This window comes from Raphanus sativus, chromosome 8 (genome assembly GCF_000801105.2).
Source record: "Raphanus sativus cultivar WK10039 chromosome 8, ASM80110v3, whole genome shotgun sequence".
NCBI lineage: Eukaryota > Viridiplantae > Streptophyta > Magnoliopsida > Brassicales > Brassicaceae > Raphanus > Raphanus sativus.
This window is the reverse complement of record NC_079518.1, coordinates 852492-877339: the sequence shown is the minus strand read 5'-3', so window position 1 is coordinate 877339 and position 24848 is coordinate 852492. Positions and strand designations below refer to the sequence as shown.

General features: G+C 35.7%; 4 protein-coding genes and 3 non-coding genes across 9 annotated transcripts; 5 read left to right on the top strand and 2 right to left on the bottom strand.

Moving 5' to 3' along the window:
• Positions 1-804: 804 nt before the first annotated feature.
• Positions 805-878, bottom strand: TRNAI-UAU (transfer RNA isoleucine (anticodon UAU)). Its single transcript has one exon. It is a non-coding gene; the product is annotated as a tRNA-Ile (tRNA).
• A 1166-nt stretch (positions 879-2044) lies between these two features.
• Positions 2045-5231, bottom strand: LOC130498474 (gamma-interferon-responsive lysosomal thiol protein-like). The gene is made up of 5 exons (XM_056991868.1): positions 4852-5231; positions 4720-4785; positions 4482-4622; positions 4065-4157; positions 2045-3683 (listed from the first exon to the last, which is right to left on the bottom strand). Exons 1-5 carry the CDS (start codon positions 5158-5160, stop codon positions 3468-3470), a joined length of 825 nt encoding a protein of 274 aa, XP_056847848.1. The 5' UTR covers positions 5161-5231; the 3' UTR covers positions 2045-3467.
• Positions 5232-10311: 5080 nt separating this feature from the next.
• LOC108833360 (zinc finger protein CONSTANS-LIKE 7) lies at positions 10312-11439 on the top strand. 3 transcript variants are annotated; one of them, XM_056992272.1, is made up of 3 exons: positions 10312-10811; positions 10904-11056; positions 11388-11439. In XM_056992272.1, the coding sequence occupies exons 1-3, from the start codon at positions 10410-10412 to the stop codon at positions 11436-11438; spliced, it is 606 nt and encodes a 201-aa protein (XP_056848252.1). In that variant the 5' UTR covers positions 10312-10409; the 3' UTR covers position 11439. The 3 variants fall into 3 exon arrangements, with proteins under 3 accessions (XP_056848252.1, XP_018462291.1, XP_056848251.1); XM_018606789.2 differs by having other exon boundaries at positions 10313-10811; positions 11224-11439; XM_056992271.1 differs by having other exon boundaries at positions 10313-10811; positions 10904-11439.
• A 1381-nt stretch (positions 11440-12820) lies between these two features.
• On the top strand, positions 12821-12891 carry TRNAG-GCC (transfer RNA glycine (anticodon GCC)). Its single transcript has one exon. It is a non-coding gene; the product is annotated as a tRNA-Gly (tRNA).
• Positions 12892-12895: 4 nt separating this feature from the next.
• LOC130499313 (small nucleolar RNA snoR114) lies at positions 12896-12981 on the top strand. The gene has a single exon (XR_008938191.1). It is a non-coding gene; the product is annotated as a small nucleolar RNA snoR114 (small nucleolar RNA).
• Positions 12982-13093: 112 nt separating this feature from the next.
• On the top strand, positions 13094-13950 carry LOC108833359 (uncharacterized). The gene is made up of 2 exons (XM_018606788.2): positions 13094-13248; positions 13346-13950. Exons 1-2 carry the CDS (start codon positions 13239-13241, stop codon positions 13816-13818), a joined length of 483 nt encoding a protein of 160 aa, XP_018462290.1. The 5' UTR covers positions 13094-13238; the 3' UTR covers positions 13819-13950.
• A 10116-nt stretch (positions 13951-24066) lies between these two features.
• On the top strand, positions 24067-24848 carry LOC130498305 (uncharacterized). The gene has a single exon (XM_056991538.1). It carries the CDS (start codon positions 24147-24149, stop codon positions 24654-24656), a length of 510 nt encoding a protein of 169 aa, XP_056847518.1. The 5' UTR covers positions 24067-24146; the 3' UTR covers positions 24657-24848.

Genomic DNA, 24848 nt, shown 5'->3' with positions numbered 1-24848 from the left:
ATTTTAAAAATAAAATATACTCTTAAAATCGTACTTATATATATTGACTGTCAAATGTTTTAGTCATCCTTTCATTTATCAAAAAACTTTATTTTGGATAGATTCTATGAAATTATTTGTTGTTTTTAAATTTTTAGTTTTACAAAATCTATTCAAAATAAACTTGTTTTGATAAATTAATGTATGATTAACACCTTTGACTTGCTGATAAAAAAAAAGACTAACACTTTTGACGGTCAATATATAAATATATATATAATCACGATTTTGAACTTTAAATGTGTTAGTTTTTTTTGTCAGCAAGTAAAAAATGTTAGTCATATGTTAATCAAGAATACTTTCAGTGAGTGAATAGTAAAAACCTTCTTGGGATGTCGTGGTGGAAGAGCTCAAGAGCTCGAAAAAAATCATATTCATAGAGTACCTAAAATTCTAGCTCTAGCATATAGTGAAAGGTAAATGCTTAAGCTTTGTTGAATCATGTCTAAATTCGACATAAAGTTTTTTTTTGTGCTGAGAGACAAGATTAGAACTCTTTTTTATACTTGGATATATGATCTTTTCCCCACTTGTAAGTTGTAACTGATTTATTATCACACAAAGTCGTGTAAATGGATGATTTTAGTGTTTCTAGGTTTGAAAGCCAAACTCGACTATTTTTTCTAATTGCAAACGGATAATTAATGTTTAATTTTGTGTAGTCAACCATAACTTTAGAATTAAATCTACAAAAGTGATAGTTATATATTAAAATGTTGATTTCAAATAGTTGAAAAAACAAAACATTGAATATAAACAGTCTAATGGTCCCGGCGGGGCTCGAACCCGCGACCTTCGGCTCATAAGACCAACGCTCTAACCAACTGAGCTACGAGACCTTTGAAAATTAAATGTGTGATTAGTATTAAATTCTTAAATATCTGGATCAAAGTATATTGTATATTTATATCCATGGTTCTTTCTACTGACTTGGTATTTTACCTTTCTTGAAGAATTATATAACATTTGAACCCTCACATCAACTCATATGATAAATCTGTAACATCCCGAGTTGTGATATGTGAAAAAAGCTTAAGAGAATTGATTTGGCTACCTATGTCACCAAAGTTGACTTAACTTTTCCGGAGCACATCCTGAAAGAACTCCAGAGTTAAGCGTGCTTGAACTGGAGTAGTGGAAGGATGGGTGACCTACCGGGAAGTGATTCGCGATAGCGTGCGAGTGAGGCCAAAGCACGGGGAAAGGTCGGGTGGTGATTGCAGGGTCAGTAAATAATGATTTCGAGCCTTGGAAAATTAACGGACCGACCGTCGGATGGGATGGGGCCCACGGGCCGAGAGAGCGGGCGTGGGTGGCCCATTAGCCGTGGGCGGTCGGGGCGTTATAAGTGGTATCAGAGCTGGTTAGCCGTCTCAGTTCTGACCTGAGAGGCGTCTTGAGACCTGTCGTGGGGCGCAACGAGGGCGTTGTGTTCTTTGAGAGGGGGTGAATTGTAACATCCCGAGTTGTGATATGTGAAAAAAGCTTAAGAGAATTGATTTGGCTACCTATGTCACCAAAGTTGACTTAACTTTTCCGGAGCACATTCTGAAAGAACTCCAGAATTAAGCGTGCTTGAGCTGGAGTAGTGGAAGGATGGGTGACCTATCGGGAAGTGATTCGCGATAGCGTACGAGTGAGGCCAAAGCACGGGGAAAGGTCGGGTGGTGATTGCAGGGTCAGTAAATAATGATTTCGAGCCTTGGAAAATTAACGGACCGACCGTCGGATGGGATGGGACCCACGGGCCGAGAGAGCGGGCGTGGGTGGCCCATTAGCCATGGGCGGTCGGAGCGTTATAAAATCATCAACCATTCTCTACCAGTGGCGGACGCAGTGAGTAATCGTACGGGGTCACGTGACCCGTCTAATTTTTCAACTTTCTTTAACAAATACTATAAAGTCTATAGAAGTGCTTCCTTTTTTTTTTTTTTCACACTAAAGCTTGCATTGATTTATAACAAAGGAGGAATACATTTTTTGAGAGCCTAAGCCGACGAGTAAGCAATACTTCCGGAGTCTAAAGCCAGCAAGAAAACATAGTTCTTCTGGAGACAAACAACAAAAACAGAGATGATACCCTGAAGCCTAAGGCATTACACAAGACATAAACTTGAGAAACTAAAAACAGAGTCTAAATCAATTCACAAAACACCCAAGCAAATGATACCAACGCATGGAGGAGGTTGTGGAGGAGACAGGCATCAAAGGCTGAACTTTATTAAGGGAGCCATGGAGATCAACCTCAATCTATTGTTCCGGAATCAAACCAGGAACCACGAGATGACACCAAAGAAGCAATCCCAAAGGGTGAAGAGACGAACCGTAACTCATTCAACCCCACGCCAAGATGCAAATATATGAGCCGAAGCCCCTTTGCCTTAGGATCAAGCCGGAGAATCCACGCGAACCGAGAACAGAAAGGAGCTATTCCGTCGCTACGAACCCAAGGCAAAGCGTACCTCCAAAACACGTCGGTACCACTACCAGAAGCAAACTAGGAGGCGCACACACAGGTCGAAGGCTAAGGACCCTCGGAGAGGAACCTTTGAAGTTGGAGCACCGACAACTCAGAAGCCCACAACTTCAAGAAGGAGAATGATAGATCGAAACTCATCAACGCCTTCATCTAGCCTTCAGATCTGACAAACAGGATTTAGATCTGTTCCCGAGAGTTTATCAAGTTTGTCCAAAAGACATGTAAGCCAGGAACGCCGACTCCTCCACTCACCACCGAACCAAACCACCGCGTCTTAACTCCAGGGAAGGTCGAAGTACCGTCAGCAAGATAAGGCTGAGGAAGCTCGCCGGACCAGAGCTCAGAACAAGACGGTGGCAGAACTAAGACGAGGAAGAAGCAAAGACTAACTAGAAGACAGGGGGGAACCTCCGGCGCCGACACGCGCTTCCACGCGCTTCCGGACACCGGGGGAGACTCAGATCTCTTTTCTCTCTTTTTTCTCTCTCGAAAATGTGCTTCCTATCCTAAACGAAAATGTAGTGAAGAAAATTTGTGTATATTTGTTTCTAGATCTGCTCCTGTTCTCTACTATGTATTATATATTATCGTGTTGTCTTACTCTCTTATTATATGTCAAGTATAATGTTTTATACTTATGATAAGAAAAAACTTATAAGCACATCATCTCCTGGTCAACATCGAAATGAGTAAATGGGTTACAGTCCTCACGGTAACGTTCTATCTTCAACCCTAATAGACTCTTGTTGCTATACCGATAATGAGTCATTGGTCTAAACCCAACCCAAGTATACATTGTTGGAACTTGTGGTTTAAGTTTCAGAAAAGCCAAACGAGATAGGAGAGAGTTTGATCAACATTTGATTGTCCTGAGTAACTGGGATCTATCACATTTTAGGGTATCATGTTACATAACACAACAGAAAGTGAAGGTGTTTAGATTAACTGTTTATAGCAGGCCTCTGATGTTGAGGTACGAGGATAAAGAGGTTTTGATACGTTCCAATAAATCCCACATCGTATTGACTCCTTTCATGCAAACCAGAGGGAAGCGATTCACTTTCACACTGCGAATGAAGTCGTATGATGAATACTTGGCACAAGCTCCAGGCACTTTATTACCTTTGTATGCCTTGCAGATGTAGCTTATGAAATTTTCATAATCCTACAGTAAACATAATATTAGGTAAGTTCAAACCCAAGAAACATCATGCACATATACATGCAGAGAACTGATGCTAAACTGCCTTGGCCTGTCTAATCAACAAGAACAAGAAGCATGTTCGGTCTTGGCCATAATCAAGTGAAACATTAGTTTATGACTCCAAAAAATTTTTAAAAAAATTTACACAAACATAAACCTCTATTTAAAATTATAATTAAAACTCTTACTAAGTTGTTTATAACTCCTAAAAACTGAGGACAAAAAGCTCTCCATCCATTTCTCAGAGTATTTAGTATATAGTCATGAACAAAGAGTAAGAGAGCGAGTACTGTTCACGGTAAGAATCCAATAGATCCTAAAAAGGAATCATACTAAACGAACCTCATAAAGTGGCTGACCATCCACGACTACCCATGGCACATATTCATGAGGCGGCTGAAGTGCACTCGTTTCTGCAGCATACTTCAACTCAAGCTGCAGCAAGTGAAAAAAATATTAGCAAGAAATGCACCAATAAATGTGAAATATATAACCCATAATATTCAAAACAAGAACATGGTACACCGAATCCAGATATCTAACACGGAAGTGAGTTTATGAAACTATGAAACTGCTCAGAATATCCCTTCTATAACTAGACAACATCATTGCAGAATGGTAATCTAATATTCCAATGCTAAAAAGAGCAATGCTCATAAAACAAGAGATTTTGTGGTGAAAAGCTTTATCTTATTATATTTTTTTCCAAAAAAAGAGAGAAATTGTGGTGAAAGTCATAAAGAGAAGGGGACTACTAACTTTTTGTCCACGTCCACTGCTGAGGCAATCAGCAACAGGCTTTGAGCTCAGATTGAGCTTCTCATAACAAGTCTCCCACTTATCGTACTTGTGTTCTGTCACCAAACTCTCAACACAGTAGATGAAAGGGAAATGATCGCTCTGCATAACGAAAGTAACGGTACGGATCTCACAAATTTATGCCTAAGAAGAGTATAACTTGTTTCGCACGTCAAACAGATATCATCATCGAACTTACCAGTTTCGGCCAAGAATCAATGGCACACGCTTCCACCGTATCCAAGAAACATTCAACTTCCCCGTGCTGCAACAATTAGCAGACTAAGTTTATGTAATCGAATCTGATACTGTAGAAAGAATCAAGAAGTACCTGGCAAAGGGCAGTGACATTGTCGGGGCGGAGGTAGGTGTTGCCCCAGGGAGATAGATGGAGATCAACGATGGATATGACATCGTCATCAAAGAGCTTCACGAGGTGGTCAACTATGAATGAAGAACAGGCTGGACAGAGAGACTCGTAGTACAGGCTCAGCGAGACTTTCGACGAAGATGGTAGAGATGCACCAGAGAGATCAGATGATGAAGACGACAGTGATACAAAGCAAAGAAGAGAAACGTAACAGATCAGGAGAAGATGTTTGCTCCTCGGCATCGACGCCATGAATGGAAAGACAAGCATTGACTTTTTTTGGGTAAATTTTCTTCAGAGACTATTACATAAACATTGATCAAAAAAAAAAAACTATTACATAAACAATATACCTCGATGTTAAATTATTGTCACATCTTTTTTTATCTATATTATTGTCACATCTTTTTCTCTGGATTTGAAAGATGTGACAATAATTTATCATGGTAATGATTAAAGACACGTGCTATATATCTTATTGTATTTTGTAATGTTTTTTTTCCTCTTCTACTTGGTCTAAGGAGCCAGCAGCCAGGAGGTCCACTAAAAAGACTTGAAGACATGAATACACAAAGTTATGTTGGAGCTCTCTCCAAAAACAATCACACATCTATTCTATTAATTCTTCAACATGACCAATTGATATAAGTTATGTCCATCTATTATTTTCCATTTCTCAGCACGTATAAAGCATTACATATTTTTTTAATATACTAGATTAATAACTGCTTCGAAATTCCGTAACCACCACGTATGTTGTGGCCCCACAAACCTGTTAAATTTTTTTAAAACTTTGTACCACGTATATGTTTTTTCTGCTAAACCTTTTTAATATACATATACATTTCTGTAACTACCACGTATATTTTTCTAATGTATTGAAAATTTTAGAAATTTATTTTAAAATAATTTCTTATATGTATGTGGTACAAATGTATAATTATACAATTTGAGATATTTAATATAGTAATCAAAAATTATATTAAACTAATATTAAATACAAATATGATTACAAAAATAACACAAATATAAAAATTAAATTTCTCAAAAAAGTAAAACAAAGAATATACCACACTTTCAAATTAAAACAAATATATTTCTTAAAAAAATAAAACAAAAATATATATGTCCTTTTAAGAATGGATCATAAGTTTGGTCCAACTATTTGAAAAATCGATTTGTTAAAAAATATAACCCGCAAATAACCACAAAATTAAGCAGAGCAGGTGCGAGTACAAAATTATTTGTTTGCGGATTGTGCGGGTCATATTTTTTAACAAAACAAAATTGAAAACCCGCAGGTTGGCAGATCAGCGGGGTGAGTTCGACCTGCAACCCAGCCTTAATCGTGCGCATACCAGATCAATTTTTAAATTGTTATTATTTAATAAAATATATTTTGATTAAAATTTATACACAAATATGATTACAAAAATACAAATATAATCAGAAAGAAAAAACAAATATAAAACAAAAAATTAAAACAAAAAAATAAAAGGGCGGGTCAAAATCTAATATATTCTATTAATTCTACAGTTTGCCCTATTGATAAAAGTTGTATCTATTTTTTAAATTTTATAACTGCATCTACAATATAAAGTAAATATAACTGCACTAGAATATTATTTAACCGTACGTAACTTACTAACTTCCTTATTTTCATCAAGAGCATACAATATATGTGGGGCTCATGTTCTATCACTTACTTTCTTTTACAGTTTTTTATTTTTTTAGCAGTCTTTTTATAATTAGAAAACACAATCGTGATAAGTGACTATTTCCCATACAAAGCTAACAAATCTTTCATCCTTTTTTTTTGATCAACAAACGTTTCATCTAAATTTTTCTGGGAACTTGGGTCAAAGCTAACAAGTCGATTATAACAAATCGACATAAGTTATAGTTGTTGTTGAAGACACTTGGATGATAACCTTAGAGAAAGTTGCAGGAAACTTCAAAAGATGTCTTTAGGAAGAAGAAGATTTAATAACGATTATGCCATTAATGAAAAAACAAAAATAAAAACTAAAAGATCTTTTCCGGATCACGAGACCAATTAGTTTAATAGGTTAACAGATCTAAATAGATTTATATTATTATCATAGGTCAAAATTTTTAAATTTATATTTATGCTATTAAAATTCATAGATTTATGTTCACGTAACTAACTAAACGAATATACATAACAAATAGTTGTACAAGATCTATAAGTTATATGCAATTTGTACAAACCCAAACCTTTTTCTTTTTACAAACCCAAATTTAATAAATGGATATATGTATAAGGCTTATATGTTATATGTAGTTTCTTCGAACCCAAACTAAATATACATATTTTCAAACAGAACGTTCAACCACATTCTTATTTAGGAATGAGAATACATGTGATGTTTCAAAATATAAATATTGATGTTATATTTTCATAAATAATATTCCATCATGAGAAAATAACGGGAACTTGGACAATGATAAATCCTTTTGATTGGCATTGAAATTACATATTTAAATTATTGTATTGTTTTGACCAAAACTAAAAAAACAAATTAAAATTATGATCCGACCTCAACTTTCAAACCATATATCTTATTTAAGTTTCAAATAATATTTTATTTAAATCAAAATATATAACTGTATATGAATTTTGATAATAGATAAAAGGTTTATTATAAATATATTTTTATATATCTTTACAATTATTATATTAAAGAATTATTGTTAAAAAAAATACAACTCGCAGATAACCGCAAAATTAAGCGGAGCGGGTACAAAATTATTTGTTTGCGGTTTATACGGGTCAGATTTTTTGATCAGAACAAAATTGAAACCTGCGGATTAGCGGATCAGCAGGCCAGGTTCGATCCGCAACCCATCCTTAACCGAACGTATACCGGATCAATTTTTAAATTGTCGTTATTTAATAATATATATTTTGATTTATACACAAATATGATTACAAAGAAACATACGAATATAATCACAAAAACACATATATAAAAACTAAATTTAAAAATAAAAAATATACCCGCCCTTTTTAAAAACGGGTCAAAATCTAGTTATGTTAATAATGTTAGAACCTAACGAAATTGGAACTAGGAAAAAAAAAACAGAATACGAAATATGTAGAAGGAAATGATTTGGAATACCATTGATTTGGATGTGAATTAGGCTCGAAGCACGCCGCTGTTACCGTGAGGCCCTTTTAGGTTTTAATGGGCCTCAGTTTACATAACACGGGACGAATGCAAATCTAAAATTTAATCACGGTTCCAAAGTAAAGCAAATTATTTATTTTCTAACTAAAAGCTAACAAATCAGTTTATCATCAATACTATTAAAGTTGAAGTATGCCCCATTGATATTAGTTGAGTCCAATTTAAAATAAAATATAACTGAAAATATAACTGCATAAAGTAAATTGTAGTTGCATCTAAAACATAACTATCCACGTTCCATATAAGTTAAATAAAATGGAATTAACATAACTACTCCACGTTCCTAATTCAAAGGAATATGAATATGGCAAAAAAATGTCGACTACTATATTACATCCAAGACTAAAGTGTTAATATTCATGTGTTGATAAAACAAAACACACATGTACATATACTTATATAAATAATATTGGTGTATTTGATTTAGCTAAATTATTAATTAATTCCTTAAATAAGGATGCTATTTATTTAATAGATGTTCATTGCAATTAAGACACAAAATAATAGGTTCGATTTTGTATATATTTTATGTTTAAAAAATATTTAGAAAATATTTAATTTTATTTCTATATTTTAATTTTCATTTGACATATAAAATATCAAATATGTTTTAAATTATTTAAATATTTTTGTAACAAATTAAGATTTATGATATCTAACAAAATATTAAGATTTAAAAATTCAGAAATATTTACTTATGTAATGTGAATAATAAAATTAAACTTCAGATCTAAAGTAAACCAAAAAGTAAAATACTATTAATAAATTATCAATAACAAAACTTAAAAATCTAACTTCTTTATCAAAAGTTATACAAAACAGATTTTAAAAATATAATTAAAAACAAAAAAGTAAAATTTATCTATTGATTCAACAAGTAGTTTAACCGGTAATTGGTTTCCAGGTTTTAGTGATTTTTGCGGGTTTTATTGGGTTTTTAAATATCAAAACTTAAAAATTCATAAAATTTATATGTGTTATGAGAATAACAAAATTAAACTTCAAATTCAAAGGAAACCAAAAATAAGACATTATTAATAAAATATCGATAACAAAACTGAAAAACTTAACTTCTTTATAAAAATATACAAAATTAAATTACAAACATAACTAAAAACTTAGAAGAGTAAAAGTTCTCTATTGGTTCACCGGGTTTACCAGGGTTTTATTGGAATTTTACAAAACTTAAATTGGATTTATCTTGGATCACCGGGTTTACCAATTTAACCACGGATGGGTCTCAAAACACTGGGTATGAGACTTCGATTTCCAGGTCGATTCAGAGTCGGGTTTTTAAGGTACGAATATTCTTGGACTAATTATATTAGTTAACTATATAGAAAATATAATATATTGCAAACTCTATAAGAATAAAGTTTTAAAATAGTTTATGAAATGCAATGGCACAAGTATATAATTATCCAACTTGACATATTTAATATAGTTATCAAAAATTATATTAAAATAAATTAATTACAAAAAACATAAATATAAAAATTAAGTAAAAATAAAACAAAAACTATACCCGTCTTTTGAAAGGGCGGGTCAAAATCTAGTTTGCCAATTAAAAACAAACAAACAATTATTCACTTGGTCACAAAAAAATATGAGAAGCTTATTACAAAAATATAAGAAACTGTAAATCCATAGAAGACTTAATATTTCATATAGACTTAATAAAAGAAAGCCAAGGACACACTATGATGTAAAAAGATCTTTTTTCTTTTGAATTAAATTTAACATTCAAAAAAAAAATTTCATAGAAATTATTTCCTTTTTGTTAATATTAATATATTATCAAGTTATACGTACACTATATAAGTATTCAAGTGTTCCGTAGATATTTTTATACGTATGTAATATAAGTATTCAAATGTTTCCATAGATATTTTTGAATGCTATGTATACTAGTCAAATGCATGTAGTTATATATTAACAGAAAAGAAAGGGGAAACAACATTACATCATTACTGTCTTTTGTGACTCGGCTACTAGTATAAAGAGGAAAAAAAAGGATGAAATAAAATGTTCACTAGTGAGCTCCAAAAGAGCAGTAAGAGAGGTCCCACGACTTGCATTCCAAGCTGGACTCTCAAAGCCAATCAGCTTGGGACTATCCCATCACTTTTGGGATAAGATGATGCCACATCCTATATTAGTATACATCACATGTAAAAAGTATTAAAGAAAATAACTAAGCTCTGTTGATAATATCTATATATCTATGTTCTTTTTGTTATGAGGTTGGATAGACACAGAAAAATACAAGAGTGGAGAGAAAAAAACTGAGAAAAAGATAAGACATATATGGATACACAAAGATTACCCAAGAAAGAAGAAGATGATTATCAACCTTCCTCAACAATCGAGTCCATGAATGCTTTCTCTCAAGACCAACACAACTACTCTATGGATGATTTTGACAGCATCTTGGACCTCAACATTGACGGTTCCAAATGCTCTCAACAACTCATCTGGGATTTCTTTAAAGAAGATGGCGAAGATGAAGAGGAAAAAAGATTGAGTACTGATCAAGAAGGCTCAAGTTCTGGGGTTTGGGATAATATGTCAGCGGAGTATGAAGACAAAGAGTTGGGTCTGAAGCTTAACTTGAACCATCAAGAAGTTATTGATGCTTGGTCTGATCGCCGCCAGCAACCTCTGTGGACGGATAACGCAAATTTAATGGCTCCGACCAGTGCCGTTTATGTTAGTTTGTGTGAATCTTTTACTTGTTGTGCAAGCTATGATTAATGGTTCTAATCTAGATTAGCTAGTATTAAAATTTAGAGTGTGTCCAGAGTGGAGAAGTGCCGGTGATGGATGAAGAGAGAAACACGAGAAGAGAAGCGAGTGTGTTGAGATACAAAGAGAAGAGACAAAGTAGGCTCTTCTCTAAGAAGATAAGGTATCAAGTCAGAAAGCTCAACGCCGATAAACGACCACGTTTCAAGGTCACTCTCTTATTCCTTTTTTTCCTTCTACTTCTACATCTTAACCTACTCTCCTTTATAATTATCGTTATTTACTTTCATGACATTTGTTTTGTGCTAAATAAACCTAAAACTTTCTTATGAACTTTCTTGCGATGGATTTCTTTTCAATTATTTGTATTTTGTAGGGTCGGTTCGTGAAAAGGGAGACTTAAATGGGAAAATAAAATATCTCAAATCTTCGATCTGTCTTTTTTATTAGTACTATCATTATGAATATATTTATTTCATATCATTGTCGTCTTTTACAACTGTATCTAATTTAAAACGAAAATATCTCCTTGACGAAAAGAAAAAGAGATGCAAAATATCTTATAAAACAAAGGAGTTGAAGATTACATGAAGAGGACGTTTATGGCAAGTCTTTGTTGAGTTTGGTGGGACCTAAGTCTAAAAAGGTTCATCACCACATGTTTGAATCCAAAAGTAACCATCCTTTGTCGGGGCCAGTGTACCAAACTGTGTATCAACAGCATAGACATCATATTACTGTCAGTGAATGACAATGCTCCTTTTACAACAGACGTTCAGATTCTGTTGAAGCGCCCAGTTAATGTTATTGTAAAAAATTATGTTTTTTTTTTTTTGTAAAAGTAAAATAACTATTTATTTTCCATCAAAAAAATTAAACTAAAACGTTTCTAACACAATCTAAGGTTTTATCTTTTTGTAACTATGTTAGTAATCTAAAGTTTTTACCAAATGCAAGCAATCTGGTATGTATATGAAGGGAGTTCATTCACGTTGTTGAGAATTTTTTTTTTTTTTTTTTTTTGGTAATCATGTTAAATTTGTTGAGAATTTTGATCCCTTGTGACTTGGTAAAGATATTCATTATTCAATAAGCTCATAGGAAGTTTGTGATGTAAGTGTAGCAAAGCTTTATTTCAGAATCAAATCTATATTGAGGATTTACATATTTTGATTACCTGTCATTTGAGCTATTGTGTGTTACTGCTAAACTTTACTATTTTTTGCTTCGTTTAACCTTTTCATTCTCAGGTCATATATAGCCACTCCCAAAACACTAGGTCACTATAGATAAAACCCCAAACTATAGATGATAAACCCATATATATCCCCTTAAGTGATCCAATCCAAGAAAGGGCCACTCAGGCCTTGCAGATATGTAGAGAACAAGAGCTGAAACAGTTACATCATTTCATTAAAAAACTCAAACCTCGTAGAAGCCAAGTTGATGTTCTTTGGATGTTATAACGAAGTATATAATATAGAATGGTGTTAAGATAATTCAACAATACTATTTTAATGATATAGGTAAGAAGATCTCGTTCTTACTCATAGGCCTTTTCACTTTTGTACAAAACTGTTGTTTTCAAACTTTTAATGATAATTACAACTTAATGAGACATACATACATGCTCCAGATTTTGCAAAGTGCCTGGTCACGACTGAAATAAGTAATGTAATAGAAGAATATAACAAGTTGGGAATTAGATCTCAACGGCGATTCAAGCACGGCCTGAAAAGATCAAACAGACTAGACATCGGTTCATTTACCAATCCTTAAACTTCCACCTCTAGTTACTTGTGGAATGAGTAAATATGGAAACTCAAAGTCCAGATCACTTCACTTGAATAGCTGACTTTGCTTCAGTTATACAAAAACCATGTAACTTTCAATCTTGTGGTGAATTATCATCCTTTTCCCAGAGTTTAAACTGGTATAACTAAGAATGAATTTAACATCGTCTAAAACAGCAAGCACCAGTGGTCTAGTGGTAGAATAGTACCCTGCCACGGTACAGACCCGGGTTCGATTTCCGGCTGGTGCATTCTGAGCTATGAAGAAATTAGGCTTAAGCGATGGTTGGGTCCTTCGCATTCATCTGATATCCAGACGATACAGCCGTAAACCTGAGCTCTCCTTTTTGTTAAAAAAAATTTTGGCGTTCAGATACTGTGTGATGCACCAACTGATGTGACTTGCTGAGACTCTATTTAGATTCAATAATTGGGCCTTACGAATTCCAACTGAATCTGACTCTGATTAGATTTATGTTTGGGCCTAATATAAATAAGCCTTTTTAGATTTATAAACAGTCTTGCTGCGACTCCGATTCAACTCATCGGCTTCTATCTCCACCTTCGCTCTTGCTCCAGGCGATGCGAGCTCACTAACATGGAAGAAGGTTGTTTCTTGTATCCTCTTTACTCTATTTTAGTTCTCACAAGGATCCATGAAACCAGATCTGCAGTTTACGAATTAAGATCTTTGCTTATTTGCAGAGAACAACAACGCCGGGAGCGACTCAGACTCTAACTCCGTCGACGAGCCTCAGGACTATTACGAACCGATCTCAGCCGTCGATCTAGACGGCGAACATAACGATGAGGAAGAAGAAGAAGACAATTATCTCCCGATCAATGGAGACGGCTTCAGTAACGGCCACTGTACGATCCCGGAAGCAGTGGACGGAATGTCCTCTGTTAGTATAAACGGACACGCAGAGGCCAAGAGTGATGATACCGAAGTAGAGACAGAGACGGAGACTGAGACGACGCCAGATTCGGAGATCCGTACAGCGTTTGAGGAAGACGAGCGGCGTAGGAGATCGCCGTTACTGGTGGAGAACGCGGCTAGGGTTATGGAGGCAATGCGCGCCATCTCGTTCCCTGGAACGGCTCCTGATTGGGCCTCCGATGTTAATGAGGATCGTTGGGTTGATCAGCTTCGTAGATTGAGATCCACTTCTCAGTAACTTAAAACAGTATTTTTCTCAAATAGTTTATTTCCTTTCAAGTGTTTTTTCAGATCGTTATCAATATTGTTCAACGTTACAATCGAACATTACAAGGGTATTGAGTATTTACAATATGATTCTGATGATTCATTTTCATGTTTTATAGAGAGCTGCATAGTGTGGTTAAGATCTTGTGGGGAGTGAGTTTCGATAAATGTAATAGTGGAGAGATGTGCTTGACAGAGTGTTGAGCTCGACAGTCAAACTAGCCGAGGCCTGATTTCTCAAATCAGAGAAAGAGTTGTTACAAGTTCTCAAATCAGAGAAAGAGTTGTTACAAGATTAAGCTCGCATCCCCCATAAACCTGTATGAAATTACTAAAGAATTTAAGAGAGCCACAGATGCGTCAACAAGCCTACGAGCTTGTGTATCAAACTTAGGCCCAGATATGGCTCTACATGGGCTCTATTTCGTTTCTTTTTCCACTCTGCTCCTGCCTTCAATGTTGGCGCTCTACGTTGTATTCTCCACACGGACCATCATAAGATAACTGAAGATATATGTGACAAAATATTAGTATATATCTTACTAGTAACCTCCAGAAGGACCACATTATGTAAATGTATGTAAGCTATATATTGTTTTATGAAAGCAATTAATATAATTCTCTTCACAACATAAACTCACATGATCACTCCAGTATATATATATTTGTATCCAAACTCATCTACAGAACTCAAAGGCATACATTCAATCAAACAAAAATACTTATAAAATGGACCGTCCTGGTCACTATTGAGATATGTTGAGATATATCGAGATAGACTTAGGATATTTCCTGTTACGAGAGTATCTCGGCTATATTCGGTTGTGAATATATTTTGTGATAAGCATGTATCTTAGAAGCTAGATTGCCTTGGCTGTATATAAGCTATGTACGAGACTCTTGTAAAGTTATCACTTTCAATACAAAGCATTATCAGATCTTTTATGGTATCAGAGCCATTTAGGCTATGACAAAACCTGAAACAAAACAAATCGAAGGCAAGATGGAGGGAACGGTGAGTAAAATCGTGAAGTCTCCATACGCTTTGAACACGAAGGATGATCCAGGGAATCTTATCACTCAAGTTGTCTTCAATGGAAGAAACTATGATGAGTGGGTAAGGAAAGTGAGAACTGGACTACGAGCCAAGAAGAAGCTCGGGTTCGTTGATGGTACCGTGAAGGCACCAGAAGAAGGATCAGAGGAAGAGGAGGATTGGTTGACGGCAAATGCAATGGTGACGTCTTGGATCTTCAATACAATTGAACCAAAATTGAGATCAAGCATCACTCATCGTGAAATTGCCAAAGACCTTTGGGATAGCATCAAAGCACGTTTCTGTGCAAGAAGCGAAGTGAGAGTTCAACAATTGAAAGAAGAATTGATGAACTGCAAGCAGAGAGATATGTCACTGGAGACATATTATGGGAAGCTACAGGTAATCTGGGAAGATCTCGCAAATTATGAGTTCAAACCAGTGTGTAGCTGTGGAGGATGTAAGTGTCAGGGATGCAGTTGTGACTTCGTACGACAGCTGGAGATGGCAAGAGAGAAGGAGAAGCTTCACCAGTTCTGTCTCGGTCTGGACGTATCGTTATATGGCAACATACGGACATCTATTGTCAACACTGAACCGCTCCCTAGCGTTGATCACGCTTACTCTATGGTGGCAAGAGAGGAGCAAATGAAGTGCTCTGACCGTGATCGCGTAAAGGAGACTAGAGGAGAAGCAATGGCGTTTGCAGTTAATACTGCAGGAGTACAATTGCGTGGAGATGCTAGAGACAAAGGAGGTTTCTGCACGCATTGCAGCAAGCCAGGACATGAGGCTGCAACGTGTTATCAGCTACATGGGTATCCAGATTGGTGGCTTGAGAAGTATGGAAAAGGAAGAGGAGGCAAGTCGTCTCAACAAGGAACCGTTTCTTCAGCAACAAGAAACAAAGGAGGATACGGGAGAGGAGCAACAGTCAATGCGGTCTCTCACATTGCGGCTTCTTCAGACGCACAGGCAGTGACTGGTTTGAGTAAAGATCAGTGGGAGAAGCTTGTGAAGTTACTTGGAGAGAAGCCAGAGGAGACACGACTCACTGGTAAGAATTGTAAGGTTGATTGGATTGTAGACAGTGGTGCATCTCACCATATGACAGGAGTGGTAGATTGTCTTTTTGGTGTTCATACGGTTGCTCCATGTCTTGTCGGTTTGCCAAATGGAAAACTGGTTGTGGCTGATCAGGAAGGGAGTATCAAACTGACCGAAAATCTGACACTTCATTGTGTTCTGTTTGTGAAAGAATTGAAGTGTAGTCTGATCTCGGTTTCACAACTGGTAGATGAGCTAAATTGTATTGTTTTGTTCTCAAAGACATGCTGTCTTTTGCAGGACCTCACCCTGATGACTCCGATTGGACTGGGTAGGAGAAGGAATGGCGTCTATTTTCTTCAAGGAGTGGAGGCAGCGAGTAGAGTGAAGAAAGTAGATGCAAAGGATTCAATGGAGTTGTGGCACAAGCGTCTCGGGCATGCGTCACAGAAAAGAATAAGGCAGTTGCCAGTAGTCAGTTGTAGTGGTGTTGAGCTTTCAGTTTGTGATATTTGTTTTCGCGCTAAGCAGTGTAGAACTGAGTTTCCTTTGAGTATCAATAAAAGCAATGAGATTTTCGAACTTATTCACGTTGATTTATGGGGACCTTACCGAACCCAAAGTTTGTGTGGATCTTATTACTTCCTAACAGTGGTAGACGACTTCTCAAGAGGAGTGTGGGTCTTTCTGTTGGCTGATAAGACACAAGTGCAGGAAACACTTAAGAATTTCATTGCTTTGGTGTCACGTCAGTACAGTAAAGAGGTGAAGACAGTCAGATCCGACAATGGAACAGAATTCACTTCTATGAGGAAGTTCTTCTCCGAACAAGGGATTGTTCACCAAACTTCTTGTGTTGGTACTCCTCAACAAAATGGGAGAGTAGAGAGAAAGCATCGTCATATACTTAACATTGCAAGAGCACTGATGTTCCAAGGAAAGTTTGCTACGGAGTTTTGGGGAGAGTGTGTCCTAGCTGCAGCACATCTGATAAACCGGACTCCATGCGAGATTCACAAGGGTAAAACGCCCTATGAGATTATATTTGGCACATCACCGAAGTATGATGAGCTAAAGGTAGTTGGTTGCTTAGCTTATGCACATAACCAAAAGAGAAATGGAGATAAGTTTGCAAGCCGTAGTCGCAGATGTGTGTTTGTGGGATATCCTTACGCAAAGAAGGGATGGACGCTCTATGATCTAGATGCACGTGAGATATTTGTATCTCGAGACGTAACGTTCTTTGAAGAAGTGTTTCCTTTTGCAGAGCTACCCTCAGCTATTTCGCCTAAAGATGTTGAGTATGATGGTAACAAACTGGTGGATCTTGATGCTATCTTATCTGAGGACGACGATGAAGAAAGAAACATAGCAGAGAGCTCTGTTCCTGAGTTTATGGAAACAGAACAACAACCTGAGAAGAGTCAGGAGGAGCCTAACGTCACAGTTGCAGAAGAAGCGAATGCAGAAGTTGCTGAAATGGGAGAGAACAGTGACAGAGGAAGAGATGGTGTGATTGTGCAGCCAGTAACAGAGGAAAGTGCAGTTGCAGAGCAGATACCTGCTCAGACATCAGTGGGTGAGACACCTGTGATAGAGATGGGACGAGGTCTGCGAGAGAAGAAACCTTCCACTCGGTTGCAGGATTACGTGCTAAACACGGTTCAGGTGAAGGAGGATCATTCTGAACGAGAATATGAATTTGAGTTCGACTCACTTTATGGAATCGAACAGTTTCTCTCATGTGATCGATTCTCAGCGGCACACACAGCGTTCTTAGCTGCAGTCACGAGCTGTGTAGAGCCTAAGTCATTTGCTGAAGCGATGAAAGATCCAAGATGGAGGGATGCATCGACTGTTGAGATAGTGGCACTAGAAGAGAATGGCACCTGGACTGTTGAACATCTACCTCCTGGAAAACATGCCATAGGGTGCAAATGGGTCTTCAAAATCAAGTTCAACGCTGACGGTACTATTGAGAGGTTCAAGGCACGTCTCGTAGCACTTGGAAATAAACAGGTTGAAGGTATTGATTACTTTGAAACATTTGCCCCCGTAGTTAAGATGACGTCAGTACGGCTTTTCTTGAAGATAGCTTGTGGGCGAGGATGGGATCTGCACCAAATGGACGTCCATAATGCATTTTTGCATGGGGATCTTGAGGAGGAGGTTTATATGAAGCTCCCACCTGGGTTTCATGCGCCTGAGAAGGGGATGGTGTGTCGCCTGAGAAAGTCTCTGTATGGGTTAAAACAATCTCCCCGTTGCTGGTTTGCAAAGTTTGCAAAGGCCTTGCTTGACTATGGTTTTGAGCAGTGTGGAGTTGATCACTCTTTGTTCTCTCTGATTACTGCAAAGAAGGAACTTCATATACTGATCTACGTGGATGATCTTGTTCTTACAGGAAGCTCACACGAGGTTGTACAAGATTTTAAGGCTTACTTGAGCAAGTGTTTCCACATGAAAGATCTCGGAAAGCTAAAATATTTTTTGGGCATAGAAGTTGCTCGCAGCCAGGAGGGGATATTCTTGTCGCAGAGGAAGTATGCGCTGGATATAATAGCAGACGTTGGTTATCTAGGGGGACGCCCTGTTGAGTTCCCTATCGAGCAAAATCATCAGCTGGCGAAGTCAAAAGCTCAGCTGTTATATAATCCGCAGAAGTATAGACGTCTGGTTGGGAGATTGATTTATTTGTCAGCTACACGTCCTGACCTTGCTTATGCTGTCCATACGCTTTCTCAATTTATGCAGCAGCCGACTCAAGACCACTGGGATGCCGGGTTAAGAGTCGTGAAGTATTTGAAAGGATCGCCTGGACAAGGAATCCTGCTTAAATCTGACTGTGAGTTTCAACTAACAGCCTGGTCAGACTCAGATTGGGCAGGGTGTCCTTTGACACGAAGATCACTAAGTGGGTGGTTAGTTCAGATGGGGGATTCTCCTATCTCTTGGAGGTCAAGAAAACAAGATGTGGTGTCGCGTTCCTCTGCTGAAGCAGAGTACCGCGCTATGGTAGAGGCGTTGTGCGAATTAAAATGGATCAAGAGTGTTCTTCACACGATGGGCATTGGCCATAGAGGACCGATGAATCTTTATTGCGACAGTCGTTCAGCTCTGCATATAGCTGCAAATCCGGTCTTCCACGAGCGTACGAAACATGTTGAGCTAGATTGTCACTTCATACGTGATGATATTCTGCGAGGAGTAGTGCAGACGAAGCATGTGTCTACTTTGAACCAGTTAGCAGATATTTTTACAAAGGCTTTAGGCGGGAAAGCATTTCAATCGTTTCTGTTCAAGTTGGGCATTCGAAATCTCCATGCTCCAACTTGAGGAGGGGTATTGAGATATGTTGAGATATATCGAGATAGACTTAGGATATTTCCTGTTACGAGAGTATCTCGGCTATATTCGGTTGTGAATATATTTTGTGATAAGCATGTATCTTAGAAGCTAGATTGCCTTGGCTGTATATAAGCTATGTACGAGACTCTTGTAAAGTTATCACTTTCAATACAAAGCATTATCAGATCTTTTAGTCACTTCAAAGTTTATATAGTGGAGAAATGATGTATTTATTGTCAATGATACGCCTTACCAAAAGAATGCGTGCACATATCCTCTGGAACACAAGGAAACCGACGAGATCATGCAAAAAGTTATATATCAATATACAAGTATTAGGGGTGGGCATTTCGGTTTAGTTTCGGGTTCGGTTTGGATTCGATTTGGTTTGGGTAATTTGGGTTTTATAAAACTCAAACCAATTAAAACCAAAGTAGCTTTGGTTTGGATTCGGTTTGGGTTTAATTCGGTTTGGTTCAGTTCGGTTTGGTTTAGATTTAGTTCAGTTTACATTATTATGGTCTAGTTTGGTTTGGTGTAGTTCGGGTTGGTTATAAAATATGAAGACATCAGTTCTATACTTTTATTAAAAAATAATCAACTCATAAACGATAGAGTGAAAATATAAAAACTTATGCTACATGATTTTATATAAAATAGTATTATTTGAATCGTATCTATAATTTTTTTTAAAGATATGAAAGTTATGAAAAAATGAAAAACAAAACTTTATCTAAAATTTACAATATGTTAATACATATATATATATTGGATTATCGGTTTGGTTCGGTTTGGTTCGGTTTAAACCCAAACCAAACCAAACCGTTCGGGTTGAGTAAAACATGAACCAATTGGGTTACATAAAGAGCACGGTTTGGTTTAGTTCGGTTTAACTTCGGTTTGGTTGGTTCGGTTCGGTTCGGTTTGGTTTTTTTGTCCACCCCTAACAAGTATACATATGTGGAATGTGGTTGTTACTGTTGATATCTTGCTATAGGATCTTATCTCTTAAATAATGGAATCTCCGATATCCTAACACGAAAATGAGTTTGGGTTAGAAGTACGTGCAGCGGGAGATCACTTAAGATCACGCAAATGATTTACGGTTTAAAAGCATAAAGATATTGCACACGAAGGTAAATCTAACGAAACGTGTGTTGCAGGCTGGAGATATCTCCAAATATCTATACTAAAACTTTTTAAATTAGTCAACTGATTTGATTGATTCGATCATCGGGTACGTCCCCCCTATTGTCTTTCGTTTCTAATATTGCTTTCGGTTGGTTTCAACAACAACAAAAAAAGAGTGGCTACAAATGATATCTTTCTCGGTTTGAGAGAACAAGTATTGATAATGGGTGCAATTTCTCTAGAGGTTATTTGTGAAATAGAGTAACTTAAAAAAATTAAAATTAGTTTTAAGAAAGAAAGTAGAGAGAAATAGGGAGAGAAAAGAGGAAAGAGGATGCGATTTTGGTCCATTTGTCAATTTTGTTTTTCATATATTTGCCTTGGATTCTTATATATAAACTTGAATGTATATGTTTTGGTTCATTCGTTGTATTAATTTTGTATAAGTAGTATAGCAGTTTTGGCTTCGTTTATTTTGATGGGTTGTTGTTTAAAATAATTAAACCATTATTTCTAAATAATTCTTGTTTCCAAATATATATATTTTTTGTAAACTATATTTTGGTTTTGTTTCGATTGAAACAGCTTGAATAAGTTCTGTTTTTCCTAATTATGTATTTTCTGCCGACTTCTACCTGCATGATAATGTAGTTCAATAATTGAGAAAATAGGACAAAATCTCCTATTGAACATTATTTTAAATGCAAACTTGATTAATGATCCACCGTGGAAGTTTTCCAACAAGACATGTTTTGCTCACGTTTTTAACACATTGTGGCACACACAAACCGAAATTTTGATCGGTGTTTTCACTAATTTCGCCACTCTCTGATTAGGCTAGTTAAATAAGGATTACTTGTCCGCTCTATTGCTTAATCAAATTACTCATTAACCTCAGACACCACCGTGTCTTAAATTGTACTCTATATACGGATTAGTAGTTAAGCCCCCGCAAGTGGTAGGGATCGCAGTTAACATACGTACGGTTTTAACTTTAATTATTGCGAGAATAGTCTAATTGGCAGAAAGTCTTAAAGCAACACAATAATTTAAGTTAACTTCTACTATAATAAATAAGCTAACGCTTAGATGATTCCTGCATTAGACAAAGCTATTAGGTTTAAATTATTTGAACTATAACGTAAGCGAATAAACTACACAAGCGAATAACGTATAAATTTTTAAAAGAAAATAATGCATGCATAATAGTGCCTGCGCAGTATTGTTTTCTTAGTGTCCGAATGGAGTGGCGGGACAAGTGCAGTTCTCCTGCCACATGCAGTTTTCCCGCACTGCATTCACCATTCACCATATTTTATTTGTAAAAGCATTTCAAGCAGGAGATCTGCATGCAGTTCAATTTTTTTGTCTTTTTGTGGAAAAAGCAGGAGATCTGCATGCGGATCTCACCCGCCAACATTTGGTGGTGTTGATCTGCTTTTTTTGTTTGGTCAATAAATAATTTTGTTACAACACATAACTTTAAAATATATTTATTTAGTTTTATGAATATAATATTTTATTTATTTTATCTACAACTTTAACAATACAAAATTATCATTCTCTACTTATTATTTTTTACATATAATTTTTACTTTTTTTAAATAATTATATTAATATAATGCATATTTCAATTATAATATATTATGTATATCTATAGTAATATAGTTTAAATATGTATACTAATGTAAGAGTTGCGTACTTTTTATTACACAAATATATAGTAATATAATTTAAATATGTATACTTATGAAAAGAGATATATATTTTATTTATATATTTAATTATGAAAATATATAGTAATCTAATTGAAATATGAACAATAATGGAAGAGGTATATCATTAAATTTTATTTTAAAATTGTGACATTATGGATTTAGTGCAATAATTTTTGTTATTTATGTACTATATTTATATATTATATACTTTGATATATTTTATTATAATTTTTTAAACATTTAATCTATTTTATTTGAATTTTTATTATTTAAAACTATAATAACTGTATGTTCTGATTGATCCGCATTTCTTCTGCATATTCTGTATTTCTCATGTTTGATCCGCTTGATCTGCACTTCTCCTGCTTGATCTGCTTGATCTGCACTTCTCCTACTTGATCCGCTTGATCTGCTTGATCTGCACTGCTTGAACTGCTTTTACCATTCGAAGCCTTATCTTTTGTTTAATGCGCAGTTCGTCCAAACCGATAATTGCATGTTAAATTAATAAAGTACACATGCATTTGCCGTTCAACGATTGATGGAAATGGAACTACACATGGTGTAGCCGTATAACGGTATAGGACATATATTAAAGTTGTGGCCGTAGTGATTAGTGAACGTGGTGTGTACGTATTCCGTAACTATTAATTCAACAAAGTGTGGCAGGATATGTGGCCATAAACTTTTAAACAATACTCCAAAATCAATGAGCTCTGATTCTTTATTCTATCCTTTTCTATCTTTATATGGAAATCGTCAATAGATTGTTCAGAGTTGTTAATTTATATCTCAAAAACTGAAGTAGCTTGAGCACAGACAGCGACAATGTGCAGTTCTCAATACTTAAATAAGTTAAATTAGTAAAACTAATGTATTGTTACTTCCAACATTGATATCAAATCCTACTTAAGTATCCATAGTGTAGAGTACCCCTTTGCTTTATACTAGTATATAATTCTTTTGCAGTTTCCAAGTCATTGTTTCACATTATTGGTTACGAGTAACCTATCTAATCCCAAGTTTCGAACACGCTCCTAGTTTCAAGATTTGGTATTATTCGAGAAAGAATACAATACAAAGGAAAAAAGCTCCTTCAGAATTTGTCACATAGCGTCAGAATATCTTTACTCGATCTATTTCGACACATCTATCAGTTGATTAACTATTTAAATTACTACTCAACACCAGGTTTTCAGGTCAGAGATCTAAGACTACTCAATTGCAGACGGTAAACAAAAATCACATGTATGTAATGCTAATGACAAATCTCCAAAATAACACCTTTTAAAGTTTATTCCCAAAATATTTTAAAAAATTATAAAATAACATTTATTTGACCTTAAATACTAAAATCACAAAACCCTAAATATTAAACCATAAATCCTTATCATTAAACCAGAAATCCAGACATCTGCTATTTAATCTTTAAATGCTATTTTAAAAAGTTTACTTATATACCAATTTTGTCATAAAACATGATTTTAAAAAAAAATTGTTTTTTTTTTTTTGACAAAAAAAATTTGTTCAATAAAGAAAACATGATTTAGAATTTTGATGATATTTCTCTCTAAATATATAGATTAAGAGTACCATTAGAGCGTATACAAGAGATGCGTCCTCGATCTATATAATAAATTAATAATGTATCGAATAAAAGGATATAGAATCATAGGGATCCAGTAAATTTGAAATAAATTCAAATAATAAAAATGGCTTTTATAAAGGTAACTTAGATGAGATAATACATGTGTTTATGAGGGTGAGCTCAGTTGATATTGATAAATGATAATGTGATAAAAAGGACAATTCGGTCATTCACTTATACGTATGGTCAAGCCCGCTTTGTTTTTTGTTTGTTTTTTTTTTTTTTTTTTTTCAAGCCCGCTTTGTTGTGACGTGAAAGTGTTGGCTCCTATATAACCTCGTCTTCTCCAACTTGTTCTTCCACAAAACTCTCTAATATAGGAAAAAAAAATCAAAAGAAAGTGAAAGAAGTAGTATTAATTAAAGAGAGAGATGGGAAACAGTCTAAGGTGTTGTCTAGCTTGTGTTCTTCCATGTGGAGCGCTAGACTTGATCAGGATCGTCCATCTAAACGGCCACGTTGATGAGATCACACGGTCAATAACCGCCGGAGAGATCCTCCAAGCAAACCCAAACCATGTCCTAAGCAAACCATGTTCTCAAGGAGTTGTCCGCAAGATCTTGATCTTGTCCCCTGAATCCGAGCTCAAGCGAGGAAGTATCTATTTTCTCATCCCTGATTCTTCCTTGCCTGAGAAGAAAAGAAGGAGAAAAGACGCTCACCGTTCGAACAAGACTCTCAACAAAAACCCTAGCGCTGACCTCCGAGAAGTTAAACATGGTGATGATCAATGTGTAAAACTGAGTGAGAAGTACTTAGAAGAAGTTGCGTCGTCGACGTCAAATGGTAAAGAACACCGTCATCGCCGGCGGCACAGCAGATCGGCGTCGGTATCCTCGTGGCGGCCTCACCTTGACAGTATCACAGAGGATCTTAATTAATTACTCTTCCCTTTACCTCTCTCTCTCTCTCTCTTTTTTTTCTAGCCAATGGCCAGATTTTTATTTTGGAGAGATCATTTTTTTTTGTGTGGAAAATCCTCACGAGAGGAATTATATAATGTGGATAATTTATGTGTTAAAATGGTGTTGTAATTTCGTGTCACTAAGCATGATTATTTTTCAATGGATAAA

Coding starts and splice junctions, on each gene's coding strand:
- LOC108833360 (XM_056992271.1), top strand. CDS start 10,410: ATGGATACACAAAGATTACCCAAGAAAGAAGAAGATGATTATCAACCT. Junction 10,812..10,903: donor CTCCGACCAGTGCCGTTTAT/GTTAGTTTGTGT, acceptor GAGTGTGTCCAG/AGTGGAGAAGTGCCGGTGAT.
- LOC130498474 (XM_056991868.1), bottom strand. CDS start 5,160: ATGCTTGTCTTTCCATTCATGGCGTCGATGCCGAGGAGCAAACATCTT. Junction 4,786..4,851: donor ATGTCACTGCCCTTTGCCAG/GTACTTCTTGAT, acceptor TAATTGTTGCAG/CACGGGGAAGTTGAATGTTT. Junction 3,684..4,064: donor ATGGTCAGCCACTTTATGAG/GTTCGTTTAGTA, acceptor TGTTTACTGTAG/GATTATGAAAATTTCATAAG.
- LOC130498305 (XM_056991538.1), top strand. CDS start 24,147: ATGGGAAACAGTCTAAGGTGTTGTCTAGCTTGTGTTCTTCCATGTGGA.